General features: G+C 48.5%; 1 protein-coding gene across 7 annotated transcripts; it reads right to left on the reverse strand.

Moving 5' to 3' along the window:
• Positions 1 to 496: 496 nt before the first annotated feature.
• On the reverse strand, positions 497 to 24,828 carry DDX11 (DEAD/H (Asp-Glu-Ala-Asp/His) box helicase 11). Of its 7 annotated transcripts, XM_014937372.1 has the most exons (26): positions 22,348 to 22,424; positions 21,684 to 21,920; positions 20,848 to 20,934; positions 19,051 to 19,208; positions 16,734 to 16,779; positions 16,094 to 16,201; positions 15,452 to 15,539; positions 14,769 to 14,971; positions 14,042 to 14,194; positions 13,888 to 13,934; positions 13,032 to 13,111; positions 11,423 to 11,467; positions 11,230 to 11,297; positions 10,653 to 10,691; positions 10,039 to 10,162; positions 9,351 to 9,488; positions 9,066 to 9,178; positions 7,833 to 7,905; positions 7,391 to 7,494; positions 5,743 to 5,892; positions 3,712 to 3,780; positions 2,770 to 2,870; positions 2,280 to 2,364; positions 1,411 to 1,486; positions 1,075 to 1,229; positions 497 to 949 (listed from the first exon to the last, which is right to left on the reverse strand). In XM_014937372.1, exons 1-26 carry the CDS (start codon positions 22,411 to 22,413, stop codon positions 920 to 922), a joined length of 2,643 nt encoding a protein of 880 aa, XP_014792858.1. In that variant the 5' UTR covers positions 22,414 to 22,424; the 3' UTR covers positions 497 to 919. The 7 variants fall into 7 exon arrangements, 6 of the variants coding, with proteins under 6 accessions (XP_014792858.1, XP_014792860.1, XP_014792857.1 ...); XM_014937374.1 differs by lacking the exons at positions 20,848 to 20,934; positions 21,684 to 21,920; positions 22,348 to 22,424 and adding exons at positions 23,008 to 23,094; positions 23,844 to 24,080; positions 24,508 to 24,828 and having other exon boundaries at positions 497 to 1,229; XM_014937371.1 differs by having other exon boundaries at positions 497 to 1,229; positions 14,057 to 14,194.

Below are 24,828 nucleotides of genomic sequence, written 5' to 3' on the forward strand. Positions count from 1 at the left end.
AGCTCTGTGTGTAATTGGAAGTGCTTTCTTCATTGTGAAGAGCCTTGAGAGGTAGCATCCAGCTGCTGAAACTGGCAAGGAGGCAAAAGAAGCTCCTGAGAATAGACTTGCTCAGGATGACAGAAAGAGCTGGGGGATGACATAGCCATCCCTGTTGTTATCCCTGCCCTCCACCACCGACCTGTGACCTAGGAAAGCACCCCAGGAAGGTTACCATTTTCTACAGAAAGTTACTTTGAATTCAAAAACCTAGGCAGTAAAAAGATCAGAGCAATCCTGTGCTTAGGCATGATCAAAGGAGAAGTGCTGTGCTGTATTGTGACCATATCTTTATTCCCCTTGAAAGAACAAACCGCTCTTTGAATCTATCACCTGCTTGAAGCAAGGTAGAAAGAAGGGGTTAAGAAGCATTATCCTAACTGCCTGGTGTTTTACCAGTCTGACTCTGGAATTCCAACACAACACAAACCAATAGCTTGATACTTTACACTTCTTGTGAAAAGCTCCACGGTGTCATTGGTCATCAAGCCCCCTGCACTCGGTCATGGACGGGAAAAGGCAGATTTGTTTAGTCAAAATAATTATACTGCCCATACTTAAGTCTTTAGTGTTGAATATATTTATTCAATTTAAATAAAACCTTAACAGCTGTAAACAAATGGGAGCCTACTGCTACTACCTCACCTCAGACCTACAACCAGTTTGCCTCCTGGTTTTGGTGCTGAAGGCTGTCTCACCATCGTAGCGCTCAGATACTGAACAGCAAACATCCACAAAGGACAGCAAACATCCACAAAGGAGGCAGAAGGTGGAGATTCACGAACTCCTTGGTAGAGAAAAGCAGGACTTTGTGTTGCTTCAGGAGTTCTTCAGAGGTGTAGCTCACAGAGCTGACCTCCAGCCTGTCCTCTGGTCCACATCACAAAGCATCCGACTTCCCTCGATGGAACTAGGAACACACAAAACCAGACAGTTTGCCTCTGGCCTTAACTCTAAAGTGATGGTTTGAGAAAAGCACAGGTGAGTACAGTAGGAAACCGTTCTGGTAGCAGTACATAAAAGAAAAGTTCTGACCTTCCTTAACTCTGCAAAGGCTGATCCAAAGGCAGGTTTCACCTGGGTTCTCTCCCTGATCCACTGTGGCAGTTTGTTAAAGATGGCAGGGCGTGCGTACCTGTGGTCCAGGAGCAGGATGCTTGCAAAGTCCTTCTGATGGCGAATGGCTCTGCCTGTACAGAGTGTACAACCACATTAAAATGGCCCACTCAAGTGTTTGTTCTCAGGCAAGGAAGGTCGTGTTCCCATTATCTGTACTTAGACTGATTGGTAATGTGTCCTTTTTCCCACCCTCCTATTTCAGTGCAGTCGCATTTCCGTGTCCCCCAGCCTGTCCTAGGAAGGATGAATTACCTATCGACTGGTTTACTGCCTTCATGCACAGGTTTTCAATCAGCACTCTGCTAGGTGCCTGGCCAGCAGCTCTGGGCTGGAAAAGAGAAGTAGGTAAGACTGAGCATGAGGTAAATCAAACCAGAGAGTCTTAATAACAAAGTGAGGCAAATGCTTTTACCCCTGCAGAATGAGTGGGTGGCCAAGCAGATCCCAAGCTGAGAGTAAGGAGGGACAGAAGAAAGGCTGCAGTCAGAAAACTATGTTGACCATTCACAAAGAGCCAGCCCAAGGCCCCCTTGAAGGTAGAAAACTTGTCCCCAGCTGCCCAGGAGCAGCATCGCCAGTGGGCAGTGAGAAAGAACAAGGGAGCCAAGAGGAGAAGTGACCCCACCACCCTGCCACCTCCTCTGGGGTGAAGAGACCTTGCTCCCCTTGGAACTCAGAGTTTCCAGCAAACCCCAGGGGTGTTTCCCTTCACTGAGCTTCTTCCCTGTCCCTGCACCTGTACACGTGCAGCATGGAGAAGGCTGTGCTCTCGGTACCACGCACTCTGGGAAACAAGGGCAAGCTCAAAAGAAAAAAAAAATATCTTTGAATCACAGAATCTTCTAGGTTAGAAGGGTTAGGTTAGAGATCATCTTGTCCACCCGTCAACCTAACTGACAAAAATAGACACCCACACAACAAACAAGGAGCATCATCACTAACCCAGACCTCCCAGCACTACATCAACCCGTCTTTTGAACACCTCCAGGGATGGTGCCTCAACCACCTCTCTGGGCAGCCCATTCCAATGTCTGAAAAGAAGGCAGCCCTGGGGCTTGTGTGCTGGGAGGAAAGTCAATACTAAAAAGTGAAAGAGGCAGAGGTGTAAGTGTCTCTGTTACCATTGTTTTGTCAAGCCAAGTCATTTTTTCCTGGAGCTCTGGAGATTTAATGTTGGGGTAAGGCATTCCCACCATAATCACACACCTGCAAGGGGCAAGGGAGGACTGCATTATTCTTAATGTCTCATCCTGGAGCGCTTTGCCAACAGGCTGATAAATTAGAGGTCACTGCACCCCTGAAAGAGAGCCAGCCCTGAAAACCAAAGGCGGCAATAAAGCAGAGCGGTCTGACAAGCACGTTCTGACCGGAGAGCTGCAGAGGGATTCCGGGTGCCAGAAGAAGGGATTATCTGGCACAGTGAGCCCAACTGCATTACTCACACCTACAGCACTGCCCAGCAGCCTTGCTCCCCTTGGTTTAAGCATCAGCCCAACCCACGTGCTCCCCAGGATTTTCTATCTACACAAGTACTGACGTGTCTATCGTGCCTGGAGTCACCGCACCACCAAGCCCAGCGCTCACCTTCCACAGGGCAGTTAGTTGCCTCACCTTCCCAGGTCATCAGAGAAGTTGATCCCTTCGCTCATTTTGCCTCCAACGACAGAAAGCAGCAGGGCCCCCGTCATCTGTCCTCCTGCCTGGCTGCAGCGCTGCAGGAGAGGGACCACCAGCTTAAACCATAGAATCATAGAATTGCCCAGGCCAGAAGGGACCTCCAAAGGTCATCTAGTCCGACCCCCCCGCAGTCAGCAGGAACACCCCCAACTAGACCAGGTTGCCCAGGGCCTCGTCGAGCCTCTCCTTGAATATCTCCAGGGAAGGGGCCTCAACCACCTCCCTGGGCAACCTGTTCCAGTGCTCCACCACCCTCACAGTGAAGAACCCTCTCCTAATGTCCAGTCTAAATGTGTTCCCCTCCAGCTTGAAGCCATTGCCCCTTGTCCTGTCACTGCAGGCCTTTCTAAACAGGCTCTCCCCAGCCTTCCTCTGGGCTCCCTTCAGGTACTGGAAGGCTGCAATTAGGTCTCCCCGGAGCCGCCTCTTCTCCAGGCTGAACAACCCCAGCTCCCTCAGCCTGTCCTCGTAGCAGAGGTGCTCCATCCCCCAGATCATCCTTGTGGCCCTCCTCCGGACCCTCTCCATCAGGTCCATGTCCTTCTTATATTGAGGGCTCCAGACCTGCACACAATACTCCAGGTGAGGTCTCACCAGAGCAGAGTAAAATGGCAGAATCACCTCTCTGGACCTGCTGGCAATGCATCTTTTGATGCAGCCCAGGATGCAATTGGCCTTCTGGGCTGCAGCTGCACACTGCCTGCTCATGTCCAGCTTCTCATCCACCAGTGTAGGGAAGACCTCTGTGCTGCAGAAACACTCCCTCACCCGGGCTGGAGCCCTCTCGCCTTGTTAAAAGCTGCATTGCCCTCTCCAGCAGCGCTCCCACCCGCAGCTGGGGTGCCACACTGCCACCAGCCTGCCCCCTCAGCTTACCTTTATGCACTTGGTGTATTCCACCAGCACCTGCTCCACCTGGTTGGCTTTCTTCGGCTCCTGAAAGATCTATCACAGGCAGCACATCAGTTGCAGCAACAGGAAGCAAACAGTTTAAAGCAAAGCAAATCATTTTACTCCCATGCCATTAGACAGCGCACGAAACGAAGATCAGGGAAGGGCAAATTGCCTGAAATAAACCAATTTAACCAGCACCTTTCCCCTCCGCCCTGGAAAAGCACTGCACACTCCCTACAGCACTTTTCAGCTGGGCTCTGAAGGGAGCAGCAGCTGCTCCAATCTTCCCTTTCAGCTTTGGCAGACTCGTCTAATTCTGCAAGAAGTTAAAAGTCCCCCGAGAGCTGAAAGGCAGGAAAGAAACGTGCACCTCTTCCACCTACAAATAAAGATCCTGCAGGGTGAGGGGACACTCCAGCTACAAGATCTTGGAGGACAGTGACAGGACCAACCAATTCAAATCACCAATTAATTCCAAGTAGTAGCTCCCTTGCCCAACGAATAAAGTAGTTTTTTATGCAAAGCATACAAAAAGTAATATTTCTTTATGTTATTCTAACATGCCTAATTATAGTTACTGAAAGCCCCAGCAGTTAATTAAGCAACATTTTGATAGATGCTGCACGTTGGCCTAAATCATAAGTTGTTTGCCTAGTAAACAAGAGCTGCAATATCTGTCTTTTCTGTGACAGTAAAAAACTACAGGATGTGTTTTCTCTTGGTTAGCAAGAACTGCTATCAAATTTTAACAGACAGAATCAGTCGTTCAGTAGAAAAATAACTGGCAATTACAAATATAAGCCAAAACTATTTAACTTACTAAAGAGCAGCTATTTAAGCCTCTGATTTAAATTAATTTTCCCTGTGTAATTTTATATATAATCTCAGTGTGATCTCACCACAGCCACCTCAGGAAAGACTTTAACCTTCCTCTGCTATGATATGATCCTGTGCGTGGGCAGCTGAAAGTCACACCTGCTGCACTTCCACCAAATGGCTTTTGCTAACGCGTATCCAATTTGCTGGAGACTGCAAAGGCCAAACGAGAACAAATCTGAGTTGAAAGGTAGAGCAAGCTGTGTGACTGGGGCACAAAGCCTCCCAGGCACCAGGCAGACCCTTGGGACCCTGAGAGAACACACCTGAAAGGCACTGTGAGTGATAGCTGTACAAACACACGGAGAAGCTGAGACAGAGTGCTTCCACCACAAAAACCTACAGGTAGATCCACCTGCCAGAATGCCTGCACCAAGGCTCTGGGTCTGCACTCTCCTAATCCACATGATAAGTCATTTAGTTTTTAGTAAACAAAAGTCACAGCCAGAGTATATGTAGTTCTTCCTCCCTGGTGAACAATCCAGGACACCTGCCCACAGCCTGAGACAGTCGGACTGCCTGACCCTCCACACCCAACCTTCACATCTGTGTGAGAGTCATAGCAAAGATTTAATATTTGCAGTCATCTCCCCATTCAACGTTTCTCATCACTCCTTCAAGAAGTCACCACTGCTAGCCTTTCAATTCTCCACTTTTATTGCTTTGAGCAACCTGCTCTGGTGGGAGGTGTCCCTGCCCACAGCACGGGGGTTGGAACTCATGATCTTTAACCTTCTTTCCAACCCAAACCATTCTATGATTCTATGCCACATAGCTGAGCCTGGGAAAAACAAATTCCCTGTAAAAGCTCCACCTGAAGAGCCCCCCAGCCACACAGAAGCAAACTTGCTGGTTAAGGAAAGCGAGGATTTTCTCTCCCCCCTCCATAGCCACTCCACAGACTGTACACTTAAAGAATCTATAGCTGCATTTAATCTCATTTAGATCCCAGCTCAGCGATCAGCCGCCTGGGAAGTATCATTTATTCATTACTGGAGGGATTGGCTAGATAAACATCCTCTCTGCTCTGCCGTGCGGAGTCGGAGAACAACTCAGAGACAGGCCTGTAACGTACAGATAATTGCTTGATTTTTGAAGCCTCCATTTAAAGTAGCAACTGCCCCTGGCTGGACTTACCTTCTTCTTAGTTGCCAGGCGGGTGAGCAACCCCGTCTTCTCCCAGTGTGCATACACCTGCTTCTCGTATTCGTAGGAGGGGAAGAAGCACACCACACCCCCTGGGACCACGTTGCACAGGTTGCAAAGGATTCGACCCGTCTCGTCCATCTGCAGAAGAGATGAGCATATTTAGGCTGGCAGGAGCTCCAGCTAATGCTGCCCCAGTTCTGCACACAACCCCAGGATCCTGTGACGTGCCTTAAAGGAGGAAAAACGTGGGAAACAGACCTGGTGGAAGATGGCTCTCTAGAGGAGCTGGGAATCACTAAAAAAAGCTCTTCGTTATTTGGCCTCTCCTCCTAATCCAGGGTTTTTGTTACTGCTGTGGAGCAATGGTCATTCACAGAATCACAGAATATTCATGGTTGGAAGGGACCTTTGAGATCATTGAGTCCAATCACAAAAAAAAACAACCAACTAAACAAACAAAAACCAATCACCAACACTCACCTACACCACACACCCCCACAGACAGACACAAACCAGCAATCTTGGGCACTAGAGCATGCCCTGAAGAGCCATGTCTACACGTTTCTTAAATACCTCCAGGGACAGTGACTCCACCACCTCCCTGGGCAGGCTGTTCCAGTGCCTGACCACCCTCTCAGGAAAGTAATTCTTCCTAATATCTAATCTAAACCTCCCCTGCCACAACTGCAGACCATTTCCTCTGGTCTTGTCATTATTCACATGGGAGAAGAGGCCAACAGCCACCTCTCTACACCCTCCTTTCAGGTAGTTGTAGAGGGCAATGAGGTCTCCCCTCAGCCTCCTCTTCTCCAAACTGAACATGCCCAGTTCCCTCAGCCTCTCCTCGTATGACTTGTTCTCCAGACCCCTCACCAGCTTGGTGGCTCTCCTCTGGACATGCTCCAGCAGCTTGATGTCCTTCCTGTAGTGAAGGGCCAAGAAATGAACACAGTATTTGAGGTGAGGCCTCTCCAGTGCCAAGTACAGAGGCACCATCACTGCCCTGCTCCTGCTGGCCACAGTATTCCTGATACAGGCCAGGATGCTGTTGGCCTTCTTGGCCACCTGGGAACACTTAGACGTGTTCATTCAGGACATGTTTATGTCCGTTGTCCCAGTGGGTGGGACCTGTCACACTAGAACAGATGTGGAGAGCTAGCTAGCACATCTGGTGAACACTAAGCAGGGGCAGAGCACATCTAGTGTCTGGCCTTGGGTGCTTACTGGCCCACCAAAGGAAGAAGTGCAGAAACATCTGCTGCCATCCCCGTGGTTTGGGCTGCACTCCACAGGGCTGGCCACGCTCCACTGTCACTGAGCCCTTCAAACTGTGAAGCAGAGTCAGAAACCTCCTTCTGCTGTTCAGCACACAAACGCCAGATCTCTGTACAGCCAAAACAGGAGCTGCTAGTACTCCTCACCTCCAATAGCCACCTCTGAGAAGGCAGCTCAAAACCCTTTTTGCTGCTGCTCTTTCCCCATTACTTGGCAACACACCTGCCCCAAATCCCATGGACTTCCCTCACCGTGGCTTTTGATCAGCCCACCTTTCAAACAGAGAGCACGCCGTCCTGTGAGACATAAGCACGTGAAGCAAGAAAAAGATAGCAAGGAAGGGAAGAAAGGAAAGACTGACCATCTGGGGCAGGTCTCTGGTCTGGTAGGTGAACTCCAGCTGCTGGTTGGAAGGACCACTGCAGAGGATAATGGGTAGAATGTTTTCCGGAGGAATCACATGTCCTGGAGACAAAAACAAGTAGTGAGAGCCAGCATCACTGCTGTGGGCACAAACCTCGTGAGCTGAACAGCTTTACCTACGTGCAGAGGAGCACACTTTTGCCAAAGTCACCCAGCTGCTCTGCCTTCCACCCCCGAGCCCCTGGGAAGAAGGCACAGCACACACTGCCTGCTGATGCTGGGGAAGCGCAGAGTGGAAGGGACCTAGCACCCCTTTGCTGCCAGGAAAGATGCCACCTTGCTTGAGAGTGCTGATAAAACAGCACCAAAGGCAAACTGTGAAATTCGGGTGCCACAGAGACAGGTTTATGACCCCCTCCCTGCCACCCCGGCACACTCACCACAAGAGAACTCCACGACACGTGCAGGGTCCACGCCAGCACAGGACAGCAGCTGCTCTCGGAAATCAGCCACCTACGAACCACACAAGCCAAAAGACACTTCATCAGCAACACCAGCACTGCTCCTCGAGCACCAGTGTCGAGGGAGAGCTGGCCAGCCCCATCTGGTGGGCTGCTGGCCTGGGGGAGATGGGCTTCCTCAGTGATGGGAAGATCAAGGACCTGGGAAGGCCAAGCACACAGGCCAGGACTGGGAGGCACGCTGGAGTTCAGGACACGCAGAAGGAGAAAGGGCCGGCGTACATCTCACAGGCTTGGCCATGGCGTGGAGAGATCACCCAACCCTCAGTGGCCCCACATGGCACCCACCAGGACAGGCGTGACAGATGGGAGGGTTCCCCTTTCAGCACCCACGGTCCCGCTGCACAGGGCAGGTCTCCAGTCTGCAAGCACTCAGCCTCTCTTGGCCCAGCACGCCCCAGTTTCAGACTTCCCCAGGCCCAAACGTCCACCACTAGGACCCCGACATGCTGCACAGACCACAGCTTGGATGGCAACCACACCCTCTCTCTGAGCTGCAGTCCGAAGGGCTAAGTTGGCATGGTGGCCTTCCAAAAAGGAGGTCTTGCACTTCACACCCTCCTCCCCTCCCTTGTCACCAGAAGGGCAAAGAGGAAATTTCAGGACATCCACGTCCAGGAACAGGATAAATGTAACTAACTGGGATATCTGACAGACCCCCCTGCATCTGTACAAACCCAACACATTGTCTCAGGCACTAAAGCAACGGGAGAAGCATGATAAGCTGCCTGCCACCGTACTGAAGCCTTGACTTTTCTGACAGATCCCCTACGGGATAGTCGCTGTGGGATCCCTGTCCCTTTAGAAGGTAAGATGGTTTTACAAGACCCTCTGACTGCCATCCATGCTGGTTCCAATCTACCATAAGCTCAGCCTCAGCCTGTATTGTCTTGAGGATGAGAAAGGCCAACAAGGGCAATCCTGCCCTTACGCCCACACCTTTTTGTATAAACAGGCAGTGGGACACCTCATGCAGGGAAACTGTACCGGGGAGAGGACAGGGTAGGTAGGAAAGGCCTTTTCCCAAACACGCCATGGGAAGTGAGAAGAGCACACCCCAGTGGGGCCAAGCTGCTATCTTTCCATGCCTGCTTGCAGATAGCACCAGAGACCTCCCCAGAGCTCAGCAGCATAGCATCCTCATTCCCTCACCGGCTGCATGGTGCCCCCAGCAATGATGACAGCACGGCACTCTTCCACCACCTTGGCAAAGTGGACAGCTGGATTCAGCAAGAGGAATTTGAGGCTGCTCTGACCAACTGTGCCTGGGAAAAGGAGAGAGACAACATCAGGAACCAGCTGTGATGCAGATTCAGGGATATAAAGAGATTCTCCCTCCTGCCCTGGGCACTCTAGCAGGTCTCCCCCTCACTGCCAGCAAAGCCCCCTGCTTACCACTCGTGCCACCCTCTCTGCCCAGCTCACCCCTTCAAGTACCTTGTCTGTTGAGAATGACTCGGCCATCTTGGTTTGCATTTGTGAGGGCTGAGAGAAACCCTTCAATCTGCATCAGTGGAGAGGCAGTTCGGAGCTGGTCGCTCTCAGGCTCCACAGGAGGGCTCTGGGGGGTACCTGCTGGCCCAAAAAGAAAAGGAGAAGCAAGCAACTTAGGGCACATTTCTGAAGACAAGGACTAAACACAAAATACAGGTGGGTCCTTTCTACAGGAACATGATACCTGGTCTACATATGCAGGCAGAGAACAAAGACCCAATAAAGGAGAGAACCCAAATTCTGTCTCATTGTTAGGGGAAAAAAGACAGAAAGAAAGACAGAAAGACAGATCTGGCTTTCTGGCTTTTGTAGCTGGCACCACTAAACAGAGCTACCTCTGGTAGCTCAGGTTCCAGAGCCAGCAGGTCACAGCAGTGCAAAGCTGGAGCATGTGCCATGTAAACACAGAATCACAACATCGTTCAGCTTGGAAAGGACCTCAGGAGATCTTATATGTATAGTTGCCTAGGTCATGTAGTCAGATATATATATTAAAACCACCTGTGCAGGACAGCTTCTGCAGTGTCTCATTCTTCAAATCTGCCTCCCCCCTTTCCTCATGCAGAGAGATGAGGAAATCCACATCCTCACTTTGTCCACAAATGCCCAAGTGGAAGATGTCTGAACTCACCATCTTTATCAGATCCCTGCTGGAGGGTCAGAAGAAAGTTCTGCAAGCCAGCCAACTTCTGGTTCTCCTTGTTGGTCTTCACAGCTGTGGCAGGGCCTCCATAGCGCTCCACAAACCCAAAAAGCTGCCAAGCAAAAACCAGTAAGATTAAGGCTACCAAGAGCAAAATCAGACAAGATAAAAACAAGTTTGCTGGCCTGCCACAGCTAAAGTTCCTTGGTAAATGTTTGCAAACCAGCCCAATTCCCAAGCTATCAGCCCAGAGCTCCCATTACTTTCCTTCACTCATTGAATCAAAACAAAAAACAAGACCCTGATGCTTGTTCCCCCAGCACAGCACAGCACAGCCTACCAGGGTGGCCAGTTTGAGGCCAAGGAGCACAGAATTAGCACCTAGTGGAATACTGTGGTACACCACGTTGTATGTTTCTTTGCTGCACAAGCAAAAGGTAACCTGCCCGTACAGTGCTTTTTGCAGGAACCATTTTTTTTGCAGAGCTGAGCAAGGTGGAGAAGACAGGCCCCCACTCCCAGCTGCTGCATCTTCCACTTCAAACTCAATGTGTGGAACAGTATTTGAACGTTGTTTGACCATAAATCCCCAGGGGCAGTACCTTTCTACTGATGAGGCTCTTCTCACAGTAACGCTGAACCTGTTGGAGGAAGACAGAAAAAATCAACTGGCATTCAGCATCCCTTCTCCCATCCTGCTGCCCTCAATCTCTGCCCAGCTGGTGTTCCTGCTGTGCTTTCAGGGAGAGGTGGACAGTTTTTTGTGAGTGTTGCCTCCCAGACAACAGCTTATTACAAAGGCATTGCTTCCAGAGTGGAAACACACAGTGTTAAGGTGCTGTGTTTGGAGGTTGGAGGGATGGATTTGGTTACTGGAGTAGTCTAGTTTCTTCATCCTCAACCCTTCCAGTTTAGCTTTGCCTACAGACAGCCTCTGCACTTGTACATGTTTAATTGCTTGCTTTCCTCTACCTCAAGACCACCTACCCAGCTCTAACACACGAGTTATCCATACAGCAGCAGAAGAGATCTATACACTGGGGAGGTGAGGAGAACCTGCTAGAAAGCAGATTCTGCCACATGGGCCTTGTCCCTACTTCCAGCTGTCACACACGCTCCTGATAACCTTGAGCAAGTCCCTACTACCTGTGCTCTGGCAGATGACAACACTTGCATTACCTTGAAGAGGTTGATATTGTCAATCTGGCTCTGAAACAGGAAGTCATTGATTGATTTTAGCACTGTCCCTGAAAGAAAAGGGGGGAAAGCAGGAAAAAAAAAATTATTAGCTGCTGGGCCTGCAGCTCCTTACTGCCCACCCCCATGTCCCTGACTGATGACTGCATACCCCAGGTCTTCACTCCAGCCTTACCTGTTTGGGAAACTGCCTGACAGTTAGGATTTTGGTTCACGTTACCTGCAAAAGATGAAACAGATTCAAGAAAGGCTTACAATGGGTCTGTCTTAAAATTAAGCAAAGGACGGAGCTGAAAGGGACACTGCACCAGGACAAAACCCAAGAAATAACTATACATCTGCAAAATGGAGCTATACAGACAAAACATCTGCTCCTGCTCGGTTTTAACTTCCCCTGTAGTGTAGCCCCACGTTGTAGGACAAGCGTGCTGCTGCTGCATCCTAAGAAACACCACCTACATTCCTTCCCTAGCAGGAGGCAGCAGGTAGGGAGGGTGCATACCAATGCTCACACACTCCGCAGTCATCGTGCCGGGGACTGCAGTGCATCCCTCACCCTCCTCAACGCAGCAGTGGCAGGGAGCTGGGAGGAAGGGGAAAAAAACCTGAGGACAGCTTCACAGCCCAGACCCCGACAGCCAGAACAGGATTAATTGCTGCCACTCACTGCGTTTTATGTCCTGGTGTTTAACACCCACCTCACATCCCGCTTCCGCAGCCTCAATCGTGAAGCTGTGCACAGGCTGCTTTTCCTAATGAAAGCACTTCACTGAGTGTGGGGAGGAGCGGCAGGAGCAGAGGAGGGAGAGAAGTAAACATCTGAGAAAAAGGCAGAGAGCACCACCAGGCCTCTGCCCCAAAAAGCTGCATTTCCCCTGGGCAAGGAGAAAGTTCTTTAGGAACTTATGACAGGCTCTTCTCAAGACACACCGAGGTCTCGCAAACAGATCGTTAGAGGAAAGGAGTCTGGAGAATTCTGGTGGATTTAAAAGTCACAGCAAAATAGTATTTTCTCACAAAGGAAAAGCACCACTCAGGAAAGATTCATTCTGCAGAGGCATGCCTGACACCAGTAGAGGCATTGCTACCAGATGACCCAGGAGATTTATTCTGTGCAGCTGTTTTTCTGTCCTGATCACTGTCACACAGAATCACAGAATCTTCTAGGTTGGAAGGGACCTTAAAGATCATCTTGTCCAACCGTCAACCTAACTGACAAAAATAGACACCCACACAACAAACAAGGAGCATCACCATCACTAAACCATACCTCCCAGCACTACATCAACCTGTCTTTTGAACACCTCCAGGGATGGTGCCTCAACCACCTCCCTGGGCAGCCCATTCCAATGGCTGAGAACCCTTTCAGTGAAAAAATTTTTCCTAATATCCAGCCTGAACCTCCCCTGGCGCAACTTGAGGCCATTTCCTCTTGTCCTGTCGCCTGTGACTTGAGAAAAGAGATACGCATCTGCTGTATTCCTCGCTTAGCATCCTACCTCCTCCCCACTCAAATCAGATCCGAAAACCACGCAGAAAGAGAAGGAAACTACCTCTACCAACTTATGACAACATCTGCTGCTCCTCAGCTAATGAAACAAAGAGAGGGGTTCAGGCAGACACCAGTCAACATCCCCACATTACAAAACAGCCTGAGAAATAGAATTATGGCATCTGAACCTATACATGAGCAACACTTCCCCATAGTCTTTACAGTGCCCTGAGGAGGCACCAAGTAGCTCAGAGTCTATCAGCATCCCTGAAGATAGAAGAGGTTTACTTACCTCCCAGCACGGCCACAAACCGCTCCAGCAAATACAGGATCTGCTTAATGTACATCAAGTTCTTTGCCTTCAAACGTTTCCTAGGGAAAATGAGACAGGTATTAAGCCCCAAAACATCTTCAGGGACTAACTCAAGCAGCTGAGCTGCAGACACAAGCACCTGAATTCCCCTTCATTTTGAGGAGACAAGAACCAAGCATGACTTCTCCCTAATTATGACAGGACGTAGACCCCTGGATATCCTGCCCAAGGTCACTCCAGAGCACTCACCCATGAACCCCACACTGTTCCTACCATCGCCTTTCTCCTCACACATTAATTACCCTTTGTTTATTACAATGGGAGTGACGTCTCAAGTCCCTGATGCAATAATGCTCCACAAATTCAAAGCTATTAGCATTGAGCACAATAATGAATCACTGCAGGGATGACAAGATGCAAGATCTGGCCAGAGCCAAAAACCACATACAGCTTCCTCCTCCTCAGAGCTTACTGCCTCTGCCATAATGCCACTCAGCACATGAAAGGCTAAGGTCCAGGACGGACACGAAAGACTGAATCTTTTGAAACTCTGCAATCACAAAGCGGGGAGATAGCGGGAAAAGAACTGAGAGTATAAGGGAAAGCCAGAATCCTCAGGGTATACCCCTTCTCACTGCTTAACACCAGCCCCAGGAGTCCAACTTAGACAGATTCTAGACAGAGATAATGAAGCAAGTGGCTTTTCATCTGCAGAAGTATTAATGCAAATAACTTCCCACCGGGGAAAAGCAAAAAAAGACCTCACAGACATGACATAAGCCACGGCATCCACGCTGCCTGCCACTGCTGTGCCATTTTCCTCCGAGAGCCTCACCTGTACCGCTCCATGTACTGCAGCAGCTGGGAGTGGGCACAGCACAGCTACACAAATGGAAAAAAGAAGAGGCTGTTATTATGAAGGCATCACGAAAGGGTGCTCTGCTGGATGCAGAGCTCACTCACGATTAAGGGGCCAGGCTCTGACTCACCTGAGAGCCACTGACCTCCGCACTATGGATACAGGTGATGGTGTCTATGAGGTTGTGGGCCTCGTCAATGATTACCACCTGGTCCTTCAGCTTGATCCCAGCAGCGCTCCTGGTAGGCTCATGCAAGAGCATCTGATAGGGCAGCACCACCAGCTACAGGAGAAGCACACACTGCCCTGATTCTAGCTCTCACCCTTACAAACTTTGGGCGCTCCCCAGCCAGTCATTAAAGGCCCATATCAGATGGTCTCACAGAATTTGGTCAAGTTACTTATTATGGAAAAGGTAGGAAGAGAGACAGAAGCACATGCTTGAGAGGGGCACTGGGATGCAAGCTAAAGAGACATGATTACACTACAACTGCGTATCAGCTCAGGTTACCTTCCGAATCTCCTTTGAAGCACTGAACACACATCTTCTGATAAAGAACCAAGCAAGGAAAAAGAGCCATGACAAGAGCTAAGATTACACCCATGTATCAGTATTGTCTCAGTGTTATTGAGCCTTTCAAGTAATTCAAAATGCTGAGACATACTCACAGCCTCCCTATTAACTTCAAATGGGTATTCTCAATTTCCTTTGCTTTCCCAGCAAAACCACAGCTGACAGAAACATGACCTGTTTACAGACTCCCACAATATTGAGTAAACAGTACTGGAGAGAGCAGGCAATTGGTTTATTCTTAGAGCCCCTGGCATTAATTCCTCTAAAACTGTGTGCACCTCACCTGAGCAGCAGGAATGGCGTATCGACTCCCATAATACGGGCAGGCTTTGGTCTCCCTTCCTAAAGCCACCAACTGCTCAATATCCTTCACTTCCACTAGGACTTCATCACGGAGAAACTGCATTTGCTCATAGGAATAAAACGGGCACACAGTGCGACTCGCACGTCTCTTCTTCCCTTCCATGTCTCCATCACTCTTCTTTTCTAAGAGTAGAAATCAAAAGAAAGCTATGAGCAACAGATAGCCTAAAACAACCACTTTGCCAAACCTCCTGGATTTCAAAGCAGTCTTTGTCATGCGCATTTTTGACCTATCATCTATTTAAATATTATTCAGCAGTAGCACTTCCATCTCCACAGTGGACACTACTATTGCCAGTCAGATTTAGCCATGTGACATTTTCCAACGTTTCTAGTACTGAGTTACAAAGACAGGTATCCTTCTGTTGTGGAAGTCCCGACCAACTTAAGGCACTCAGAAAACACATACAGTTCTCGGCATCCTAGCCTGGAGGACAAGCAAGTAAAAGCACTAACGAGCAGATCTCTAGCTCTGCTCCTCCAACCTGCCATTTTCAAGCTCCTGCCACTCTCTTGCCAGAACCGATTGGCAGAGCACACTCTCTCTGGACTCTCACAGCAGCTTTAGCAGGGATTGCTTCCCCAGGCTGGAAGCGTTCCTACCATGTTTGTTCTTCTGCATCTCGGTGCAGCGGTCATTGATGAGCTGGAGAGCCCCCAAGCGTCGCACCTCCTCATTCACACACAGGCTCTTGGACATGCAAAGAGAGAAGCGGTAGGGGGTCATTAAGCACTGAGTGCCCCCGCGTGCACCCTTTGCTGTAAAATAAAAGATTTCTTTAAAGCAATCTCTGGCCAGATTCCGGAACGGAAAAGTCTATGGGTAGGACATTGTGCATACTAACTGCTACAAATATGCTCGAAACCCATAACGACTTAGCAAGGAGGAAACAAAATGAGAAAAGGTGCACTGAGACAGCTCACATAACAGCTTCTAAAAAATGCTACCAGAAATAATACTAAGAGGAGCGCCTTCCCAGTGACTCAGACATCCGTAACCTTCCACATCAGAAAAGGTAAAACAGATTTTTGCATCACAGGGTCAACGGCCAAAACACAGCTCACAGAAAAATGGCCATCACACAGATCTGTGTCACGACTCATGACTGCTTTTAGTTTTTCAATGGGAGATTCAGTCAATCCCCAGGAGGCCTCCTGTGCGTGTCACATCCACACACCTCCTCGCAAAGTCTCTCACTTTAAGTTAACATACACTCTGGGTCCTTCATGAACAATGCCACATACCTGCCTGGATCCCAAGGAGACCAGACGTGTGTCTTTGCCAAAAGGACTTTTTTGCACCTCCCGCACAAACTGGGACAGCTGGGAGTGCGTGCGGCTGCAGTAGTAAATCTACAATGAGGAAGAACAAAGGGAAGATAAGAAGAACATGGAAGAAAATCCCCCGGCTACAACCAATCCTGCAAGGAAGCAGCCAAGCACCTCAACAAGGTTAGTCTTGCTCAAGCCTTCAAAAACACAAGGTAAGGCACGTGTTTGAGTGTCACCTTACAAGTGTGGAGGCCAACAGCCCTATCGTTGTTTTCTCCTATGCATTTGCATTTGTTTCCCTTTAATTTTCCAAGGTCCCTGTAACAGCAGGGACTCACCATTGGAGAGTAATAAAAAAGGTGTGCTTTCACAGCAAGCCACAGCAAAAATTCAGCAGTGTTAGCAGAGCAAGCTGCTTAGGCAGCCAGTGTAGTCCAGAAGGAGATGAGCACAGCAGAACTAGTTGCTATTATCAACAAACTTCACAGTTCTTGGATGCTCGTTCCTAAATCCCTCTGTACCGCATGACTCTGGGAAGGGTGCAAGAAAACCATAATTCTGCTCACTCCTACACTGTTCTAGGAGGTGGCACTATTTACTTTCCTTATCTCACCTTAGTCACATGCTCCTCTTCCAAATCATCGTCATCTTCTTCCAGCCTAAGAAAAGAGAAAGCTCAAATAATTCCCTTTCAGCAGATCACTGACAAGTTAGAATCAAACGATGCTCTACTACAAGAGAGAGGTCTCAAGGGAGATGGTTACATCATCTCAAGAAGAGCCTCAGATCTTAACTCAGCAGGTAAAAGAAAAATCAACTTTTGAAGAATAGTGAAAGTGTGAACAATCAAGTCAAGCCTTGCTCTTTAAAAGAAAAATGTCTGTAGGGCTGTGTCTTTAGCAACTTCAAAATTGTTTTTTTTCTTTTAAATCTGGTGCTTCTAAGCCCCAGGCATAAGCTAATCAGTGATATACTATTCTTTGGTGAGCTTATTTATTTATTTTTGTAAAAATTTCCCTTTAGAGATAATTTACCACCCTCAAGCTATTACATAAAGAAAAGCTTCAGGGAGACATTTAGCTGCCATAGAGTTCCTCAAAGGCAACAGCAGTTTAATGTTTGATAAACTACATATAAATGAAGTAGTTAAGTGTTTTGCAATTTTTAAGGCAGAAGGATCTGTCTTGATACTAATTAGTAAATTTGTATTTTAAACGTATTTGACTTTTCCTGATGAAGTATGGCTTCTGGCTTTCTGCATAAAGCAAATGTATGAGAGAGAAGAGTGTGCACGGGGTTTTTGTGGTGAAGCTCGGTCTTGAGAAACTTCACATCTCTCCCTTTAGAGTATCAAGATGCCAGGACTAATCTGCAGGACTGATAGCTTCCTCTGATGCCCTGAGTTCCATTTTGCTGTTCTAATGCAAGGAACTTGATCTCAATTCATTCACTCGGCATCCAGAGGCATTTTTTGGGAAACTGGGCATGGAAAAGGGCAGGACATTGCCATACATTTTAAGAAAGATGCACTGTCCCAAAAAGCACTTCAGGTCGCTCTGATCAGTCTAACAAAAGCATAAAAACCAAAACAAAATAAAATATTCTCAAAAAACCAAACCAATCCCCAAAACAACTGCTACCTTGCACTGTTTGAATGGGGGAGAAACTCCAGAACTTGCACAAGAAATCCAGAAAGTTCTTGGAATGCATTGATGATAACTTTCTGCTTCAAATGATCAAGGAGCCGACAAGGAAAGGAGCTGTGCTGGACCTTGTCCTTGTCCTAACAAGGAGGGGATGGTGGGGAATGTCAAATTCAAGGGTAGCCTTGGCTGCAGTGATCACTAAAAGGTGGAGTTCAAGATTCATAGGGTGGCGAGGAGGGTGTGCAGCAAGCTCACTACCCTGGACTTCAGAAGAGCAGACTTTGGTCTCCTGAGAGCTCTGATTGGGAGGATAGCATGGGAAAAAGAACTGGAGGGGAGAGGGGCCCAAGAGGGCTGGTTGGTATTCAAGGATCGCCTCCTCCAAGCTCAGGAGAGGTGCATCCCAAAAAAGAAGTCAGGCAAAATAGCCAGCAGGCCTGCGTGGATGAATAAGGAACTGCTGGACAAGCTCAGGACCAAAAAGGAGGCCTATAGAGTGGGGAACCAGGGCCGGGTAGAATGGGCAAAATACAGGGAAATGGTCCGAGTGGTCAGGAACAAGATCAGGCAAGCGAAAGCCCAGGCAGAACTAAATCTAGCCAAGAACATCAAAGACAATATGAAAAAATTCTACAAATATGTTAGGGACAAAGGCAATACTAGGGAAGTTGTGGGCCCTCTCTGGAGGTGGGGTCAACTCCAGCTTTGGAGTCCTCAACACAGGAAGGACATGGACCTGTTGGAATGGGTCCAGCAGAGAGCCACAAAGATGATCAGAGGGATGGAGCACCTCCCCTGTGAGGACAGGCTGAGAGAGCTGGGGTTGTTCAGCCTGGAGAAGAGAAAGCTCTGGGAAGACCTTATAGCAGCCTTCCAATATCTGACGGGAGCCTACAGGCAAGCCGGACAGGGACTCTGTCAGGAAGTGGAGTGACAGGACAAGGGGCAACAATTGGAAGAGGGGAGATTTAGATCAGATACTAGAAAGAAATTCTTTACTGTGAGGGTGGTGAGGCACAGGAACAGGTTGCCCAGGGAAGTCGTAGATGCCCCATCCCTGGAAGTGCTCAAGGCCAGGCTGGATGGGGCTTTAAGCAACCTGCTCTAGCGGGAAGTGTCCCTGCCCATGGCAGCGGGGTTGGAACTGGATGATTATTAAGGTGCCTTCCAACCCAAACCATTCTATCTGCACAATCACAGGTGAAATCTCTTTAGTCAAGGCAAGCCAAAAATGATACAGAAAATGCTTCTTTGGCATGGAACCCCCTCAGTCCCTGTCCTTACCCAGATACCACTTTCTTTTCTTCATCACTCTCATATTCAGCAAGAATCAGCTCCTCCTCATTGTGATCCAGCTGTTCTACAACATCCAATCCAGCGCCTTCTGAGAGAACCTCCTTGCTGAGCTGAAGAAGGCGCTTTGTCTCATCCTCCTCAGATCTCTGAAAGGAACACATCCCCACGTTATTTCTCATGCAGAAAGAGAGGTGGCACACGCATCACTTTATGTCATGGACAGGTCAGAAGACAGCACAGTCCCTCACCCATAACTCAGGGAATGGCTTGGTGGGTAAACCCCCAGTAGGACAAGCAAAATGCACCAAGGGTGTCTAAAGCTGTTCAGCCCCACAGAAAGCAGCTGTTATCAACAACCAAAGACTTGTCCACACAGGTATACATAAAGGAGGAAACATAAAGACCCTTCTGTGCAAAAGGCCCACTGAACTAATTGATCCTGAAATGACAATATCCATGTACTCCAGTATTAGTTGCTTGAAGTGGTCTATAAAAGATGTCTGTCTGAGAAAAAATTGTGTGTAAATAAATTCAACCAAACAAATATATAACAACATAATTGAACACTCTGTTCATACTTCACTCCACGCTAGGATAAACTCAGCACTTGCTTTAGAACACAGAGCACAAGACTTCTCTTGCTGTTTTTAATCTAGTTATGTGGTTCTTATTCTAACACAGATCTACCCCTCTACAAAAATTCCATTAAACTTTTGAACAATACTTTTCTGATTAACTTTGCATTCTGATAAAGAAAAGTTCATTTTTTCAAGCTGAAAACAGTATCTTCCAACTTCAATGAGCATTCTTTTACCACAGCGTTACAAAGAAACAAAGTTAGTGAGCGTTACAGAGATGATGAAGCAGTTGGTTTTTTACAAATCTCTATAATATTTCTCTCATTTTCTTTCTTGCTTTTCATTAGGTTTCTCATTTCACATGCTCTTCATCTTCTTTTGAGAGACAAAAGTTCTTTGTTCCGCTTGTTTTGTATTTGCTATTCACCCCTGAACCTTTGTTATTTCTGCCATATCCTTTTAACAGGAGTTGACCAAAACATAACACAGCACTTGAGATAGAGCACACTAGAAACTAATAGCCTGGCAGCCTAATCAATCTGCCTGTTTGGGGACCTGAAGTGGGTATTTCTGGGAAGTTTGACTCATACCGTTAAAAAACGCTTAGAGTCAAGCGTACTGAAAACCATTCACCTATCTAAATGGCAGGAAAATACATCTGTCAACTTTCTGCATGTAGTAAAGAGACATTTCTGAACAATACAGTCACGTTTGCTGTGAAAATAAGCAAATACAATCGCTCCCTAGTGGTGGGCAAAGTACAACCAAGGCCTGACCTGGCTTTTTTTGAGGGGGACTTCTGTTCCCATAATTTTACATCTAATCCCAGTTGTACAGGTTTTATTCCAGAAGTACAGAGTGTTCACACATGCTCCTAAAACAGAGAGCTTTCCAAAAAAACAAATCCAAGTATTAAAGCTTATAAAACACAAGCAGAGGGCCAGAAGGCCATCAGAACACACACTCTTCTATCCACGCACAAACACTGCCACAGGAAATTCTCTATGCACAAATTGCTTTCCACAACTGTACTTTAAAAATAAAATCTAACCAAAAGTTTCAAATGGCCAATTTAAGCAACCTAATACAAAGAGCTCCCCACACAGACTGGTTGGAAAATTCAGAGTGAAGCTGCAGATATAGGCAAGTATAACCAATGCTCAAGGTAACCGAACCAGAAAGCTCTAATCTCTGTGGGACAACTCACCTTTCTCTTTGCTGCATATTTTAACTGCACATTATGGCGAATTTTCTCAAGACGTTCTTCTCGCTTTTTTCTCCTGATTTGCTCTTCCTAAAATAAAAGGAGAGTGAAGGAAGGTATTTAGTCCTAAACCCTGGGTATAATCACTTTCCTATGCCCTGGTGTCATGGTTTAACACTAACGGAAAAGGAAAATAACAATAATAATAATGACAGAAGTCATTCTCACTGTCTGGTGAATTGGCACCATCCCGAGCAGTGATCACTGATCCCTCCCCTAGCCAACCCCCATTTATATACTGAGCATGATATCTATGGTACAGAATATTCCATTCTGTTGTTCTGTCTATATTCCTTCTCAGCTCCTACTGGAAGCTGAAAAGAGTCCTTGAAAAACATAACATAGCTTAGCAGCAATTAAAACAAGATGCATTACTGACATTCCTTTCATAGCAATCACTAGAAAGAAAATTAGCTCTTTGCCAGCTGAAACCAGGACACTTGGGTATAGAAAAAAAAAATTAACTCTAAACACAGTTGTCAGTCTACAGTCCCTTTCTCCTGAAGTGCATGCCTATTCACAGAATCAAGGAATTGTCAGAGTTGGAAGGGACCTCTAGATTATAATGTTACTATGTTCAGAGTAATATAGTTTCTTGTCTTATGCAACCTGCAGGGCAATGCCTCATCCCTCATAAGTGAGACAAAGTCCCATGAAAGACAAAGACCACCACCAAAGTTTGCCTCACGTGTTTTTCCACTCACCACCACAGATACCAGCCTTTCTGATCCTCACACCTCCTTATTTTTCCCACCCTCCACATACGAGCATTTCCCAACCTTCAGCCTGTCCACCATGTCCCTCTCTTCCTTCTTCTGCACAAATGCCGTAACCCAGTCCGGTTCCCCAGCTGCGTCCTTGCTCCCGGGGTGTCCCAGCTCGGCTGAAGGCAGCTTCTTCTTCCCCTCCTGCTCATCCTCCTCCAGTGCCAGAAGTCGTGCCTCCTCTTGCTGCTTCTTCTCCTCAAAGTCCCGGAGCCAGGCGAGGGCTCCACAGATGAGGCTCAGTGACTTTCCCTGACGGAGAGAACAGACAAGGTGAGGATCCCCAGATGTCACGGATTCACGGATTTGACAGGGTTGGAAGGGACCTCTAGAGATCATCTAGTCCAACCCCCCTGCTAAAGCAGGGTTGCCCAGAGCTCATCACTCAGGGCTGCATCCAGGCAGGGCTTGAAGATCTCCAGAGGAGACTCCACACCCTCCCCGGGCAGCCTATTCCAGGGCTCTGTCACCCTCACCATAAAGAAGTTCCTCCTCATATTTGAGTGGAACTTCCCACGTTCCAGCTTGTGACCATTGCCCCTCCACGGGGGCCACCCACCAGCCTGGTGACACCCACCAGCCCCGGGCCGAGGCCTGGTCCCCTTCCCCACCCTCCCTCCCCACACAGCGGCCTCCTCCCGCCCGGCGCCTCCCCGCCCTCCCGCCGCGCCGGCCTCACCGTGCCCGTGGGGCTCTCGAAGATCCCGACGCGGCCGGCCTCCAGCGCGCCGTACAGCGCCTCCATGAACCGCTCCTGGATGAGGCCTATCTAAATGGCAGGAAAATACATCTGTCAACTTTCTGCATGTAGTAAAGAGACATTTCTGAACAATACAGTCACGTTTGCTGTGAAAATAAGCAAATACAATCGCTCCCTAGTGGTGGGCAAAGTACAACCAAGGCCTGACCTGGCTTTTTTTGAGGGGGACTTCTGTTCCCATAATTTTACATCTAATCCCAGTTGTACAGGTTTTATTCCAGAAGTACAGAGTGTTCACACATGCTCCTAAAACAGAGAGCTTTCCAAAAAAACAAATCCAAGTATTAAAGCTTATAAAACACAAGCAGAGGGCCAGAAGGCCATCAGAACACACACTCTTCTATCCACGCACAAACACTGCCACAGGAAATTCTCTATGCACAAATTGCTTTCCACAACTGTACTTTAAAAATAAAATCTAACCAAAAGTTTCAAATGGCCAATTTAAGCAACCTAATACAAAGAGCTCCCCACACAGACTGGTTGGAAAATTCAGAGTGAAGCTGCAGATATAGGCAAGTATAACCAATGCTCAAGGTAACCGAACCAGAAAGCTCTAATCTCTGTGGGACAACTCACCTTTCTCTTTGCTGCATATTTTAACTGCACATTATGGCGAATTTTCTCAAGACGTTCTTCTCGCTTTTTTCTCCTGATTTGCTCTTCCTAAAATAAAAGGAGAGTGAAGGAAGGTATTTAGTCCTAAACCCTGGGTATAATCACTTTCCTATGCCCTGGTGTCATGGTTTAACACTAACGGAAAAGGAAAATAACAATAATAATAATGACAGAAGTCATTCTCACTGTCTGGTGAATTGGCACCATCCCGAGCAGTGATCACTGATCCCTCCCCTAGCCAACCCCCATTTATATACTGAGCATGATATCTATGGTACAGAATATTCCATTCTGTTGTTCTGTCTATATTCCTTCTCAGCTCCTACTGGAAGCTGAAAAGAGTCCTTGAAAAACATAACATAGCTTAGCAGCAATTAAAACAAGATGCATTACTGACATTCCTTTCATAGCAATCACTAGAAAGAAAATTAGCTCTTTGCCAGCTGAAACCAGGACACTTGGGTATAGAAAAAAAAAATTAACTCTAAACACAGTTGTCAGTCTACAGTCCCTTTCTCCTGAAGTGCATGCCTATTCACAGAATCAAGGAATTGTCAGAGTTGGAAGGGACCTCTAGATTATAATGTTACTATGTTCAGAGTAATATAGTTTCTTGTCTTATGCAACCTGCAGGGCAATGCCTCATCCCTCATAAGTGAGACAAAGTCCCATGAAAGACAAAGACCACCACCAAAGTTTGCCTCACGTGTTTTTCCACTCACCACCACAGATACCAGCCTTTCTGATCCTCACACCTCCTTATTTTTCCCACCCTCCACATACGAGCATTTCCCAACCTTCAGCCTGTCCACCATGTCCCTCTCTTCCTTCTTCTGCACAAATGCCGTAACCCAGTCCGGTTCCCCAGCTGCGTCCTTGCTCCCGGGGTGTCCCAGCTCGGCTGAAGGCAGCTTCTTCTTCCCCTCCTGCTCATCCTCCTCCAGTGCCAGAAGTCGTGCCTCCTCTTGCTGCTTCTTCTCCTCAAAGTCCCGGAGCCAGGCGAGGGCTCCACAGATGAGGCTCAGTGACTTTCCCTGACGGAGAGAACAGACAAGGTGAGGATCCCCAGATGTCACGGATTCACGGATTTGACAGGGTTGGAAGGGACCTCTAGAGATCATCTAGTCCAACCCCCCTGCTAAAGCAGGGTTGCCCAGAGCTCATCACTCAGGGCTGCATCCAGGCAGGGCTTGAAGATCTCCAGAGGAGACTCCACACCCTCCCCGGGCAGCCTATTCCAGGGCTCTGTCACCCTCACCATAAAGAAGTTCCTCCTCATATTTGAGTGGAACTTCCCACGTTCCAGCTTGTGACCATTGCCCCTCCACGGGGGCCACCCACCAGCCTGGTGACACCCACCAGCCCCGGGCCGAGGCCTGGTCCCCTTCCCCACCCTCCCTCCCCACACAGCGGCCTCCTCCCGCCCGGCGCCTCCCCGCCCTCCCGCCGCGCCGGCCTCACCGTGCCCGTGGGGCTCTCGAAGATCCCGACGCGGCCGGCCTCCAGCGCGCCGTACAGCGCCTCCATGAACCGCTCCTGGATGAGGTAGGGCGTGTAGGGGAACGGGAACCGGCCGCCCCCGGGGCTCTCCATCCCGCACCGCCGCCGCCGACCCGCTTCGAACCGAGCGCCGGGGACGCACCGCCCCCTTCCCGTGACGCTCCGGGGCGGCCGGAAGGCCCGCGCGTTCCCCCCGCAACCACCGGAGCCGGCGGGGCCTCACCGGCCGGGCCGAGCCTGGCCTTGTCGGGGCCGGGTCGGGCCTTGCAGGGGCCAGGCCGC

Source organism: Calidris pugnax, unplaced genomic scaffold (genome assembly GCF_001431845.1).
Source record: "Calidris pugnax isolate Ruff unplaced genomic scaffold, ASM143184v1 scaffold1, whole genome shotgun sequence".
NCBI classification, from domain to species: Eukaryota; Metazoa; Chordata; class Aves; order Charadriiformes; family Scolopacidae; genus Calidris; species Calidris pugnax.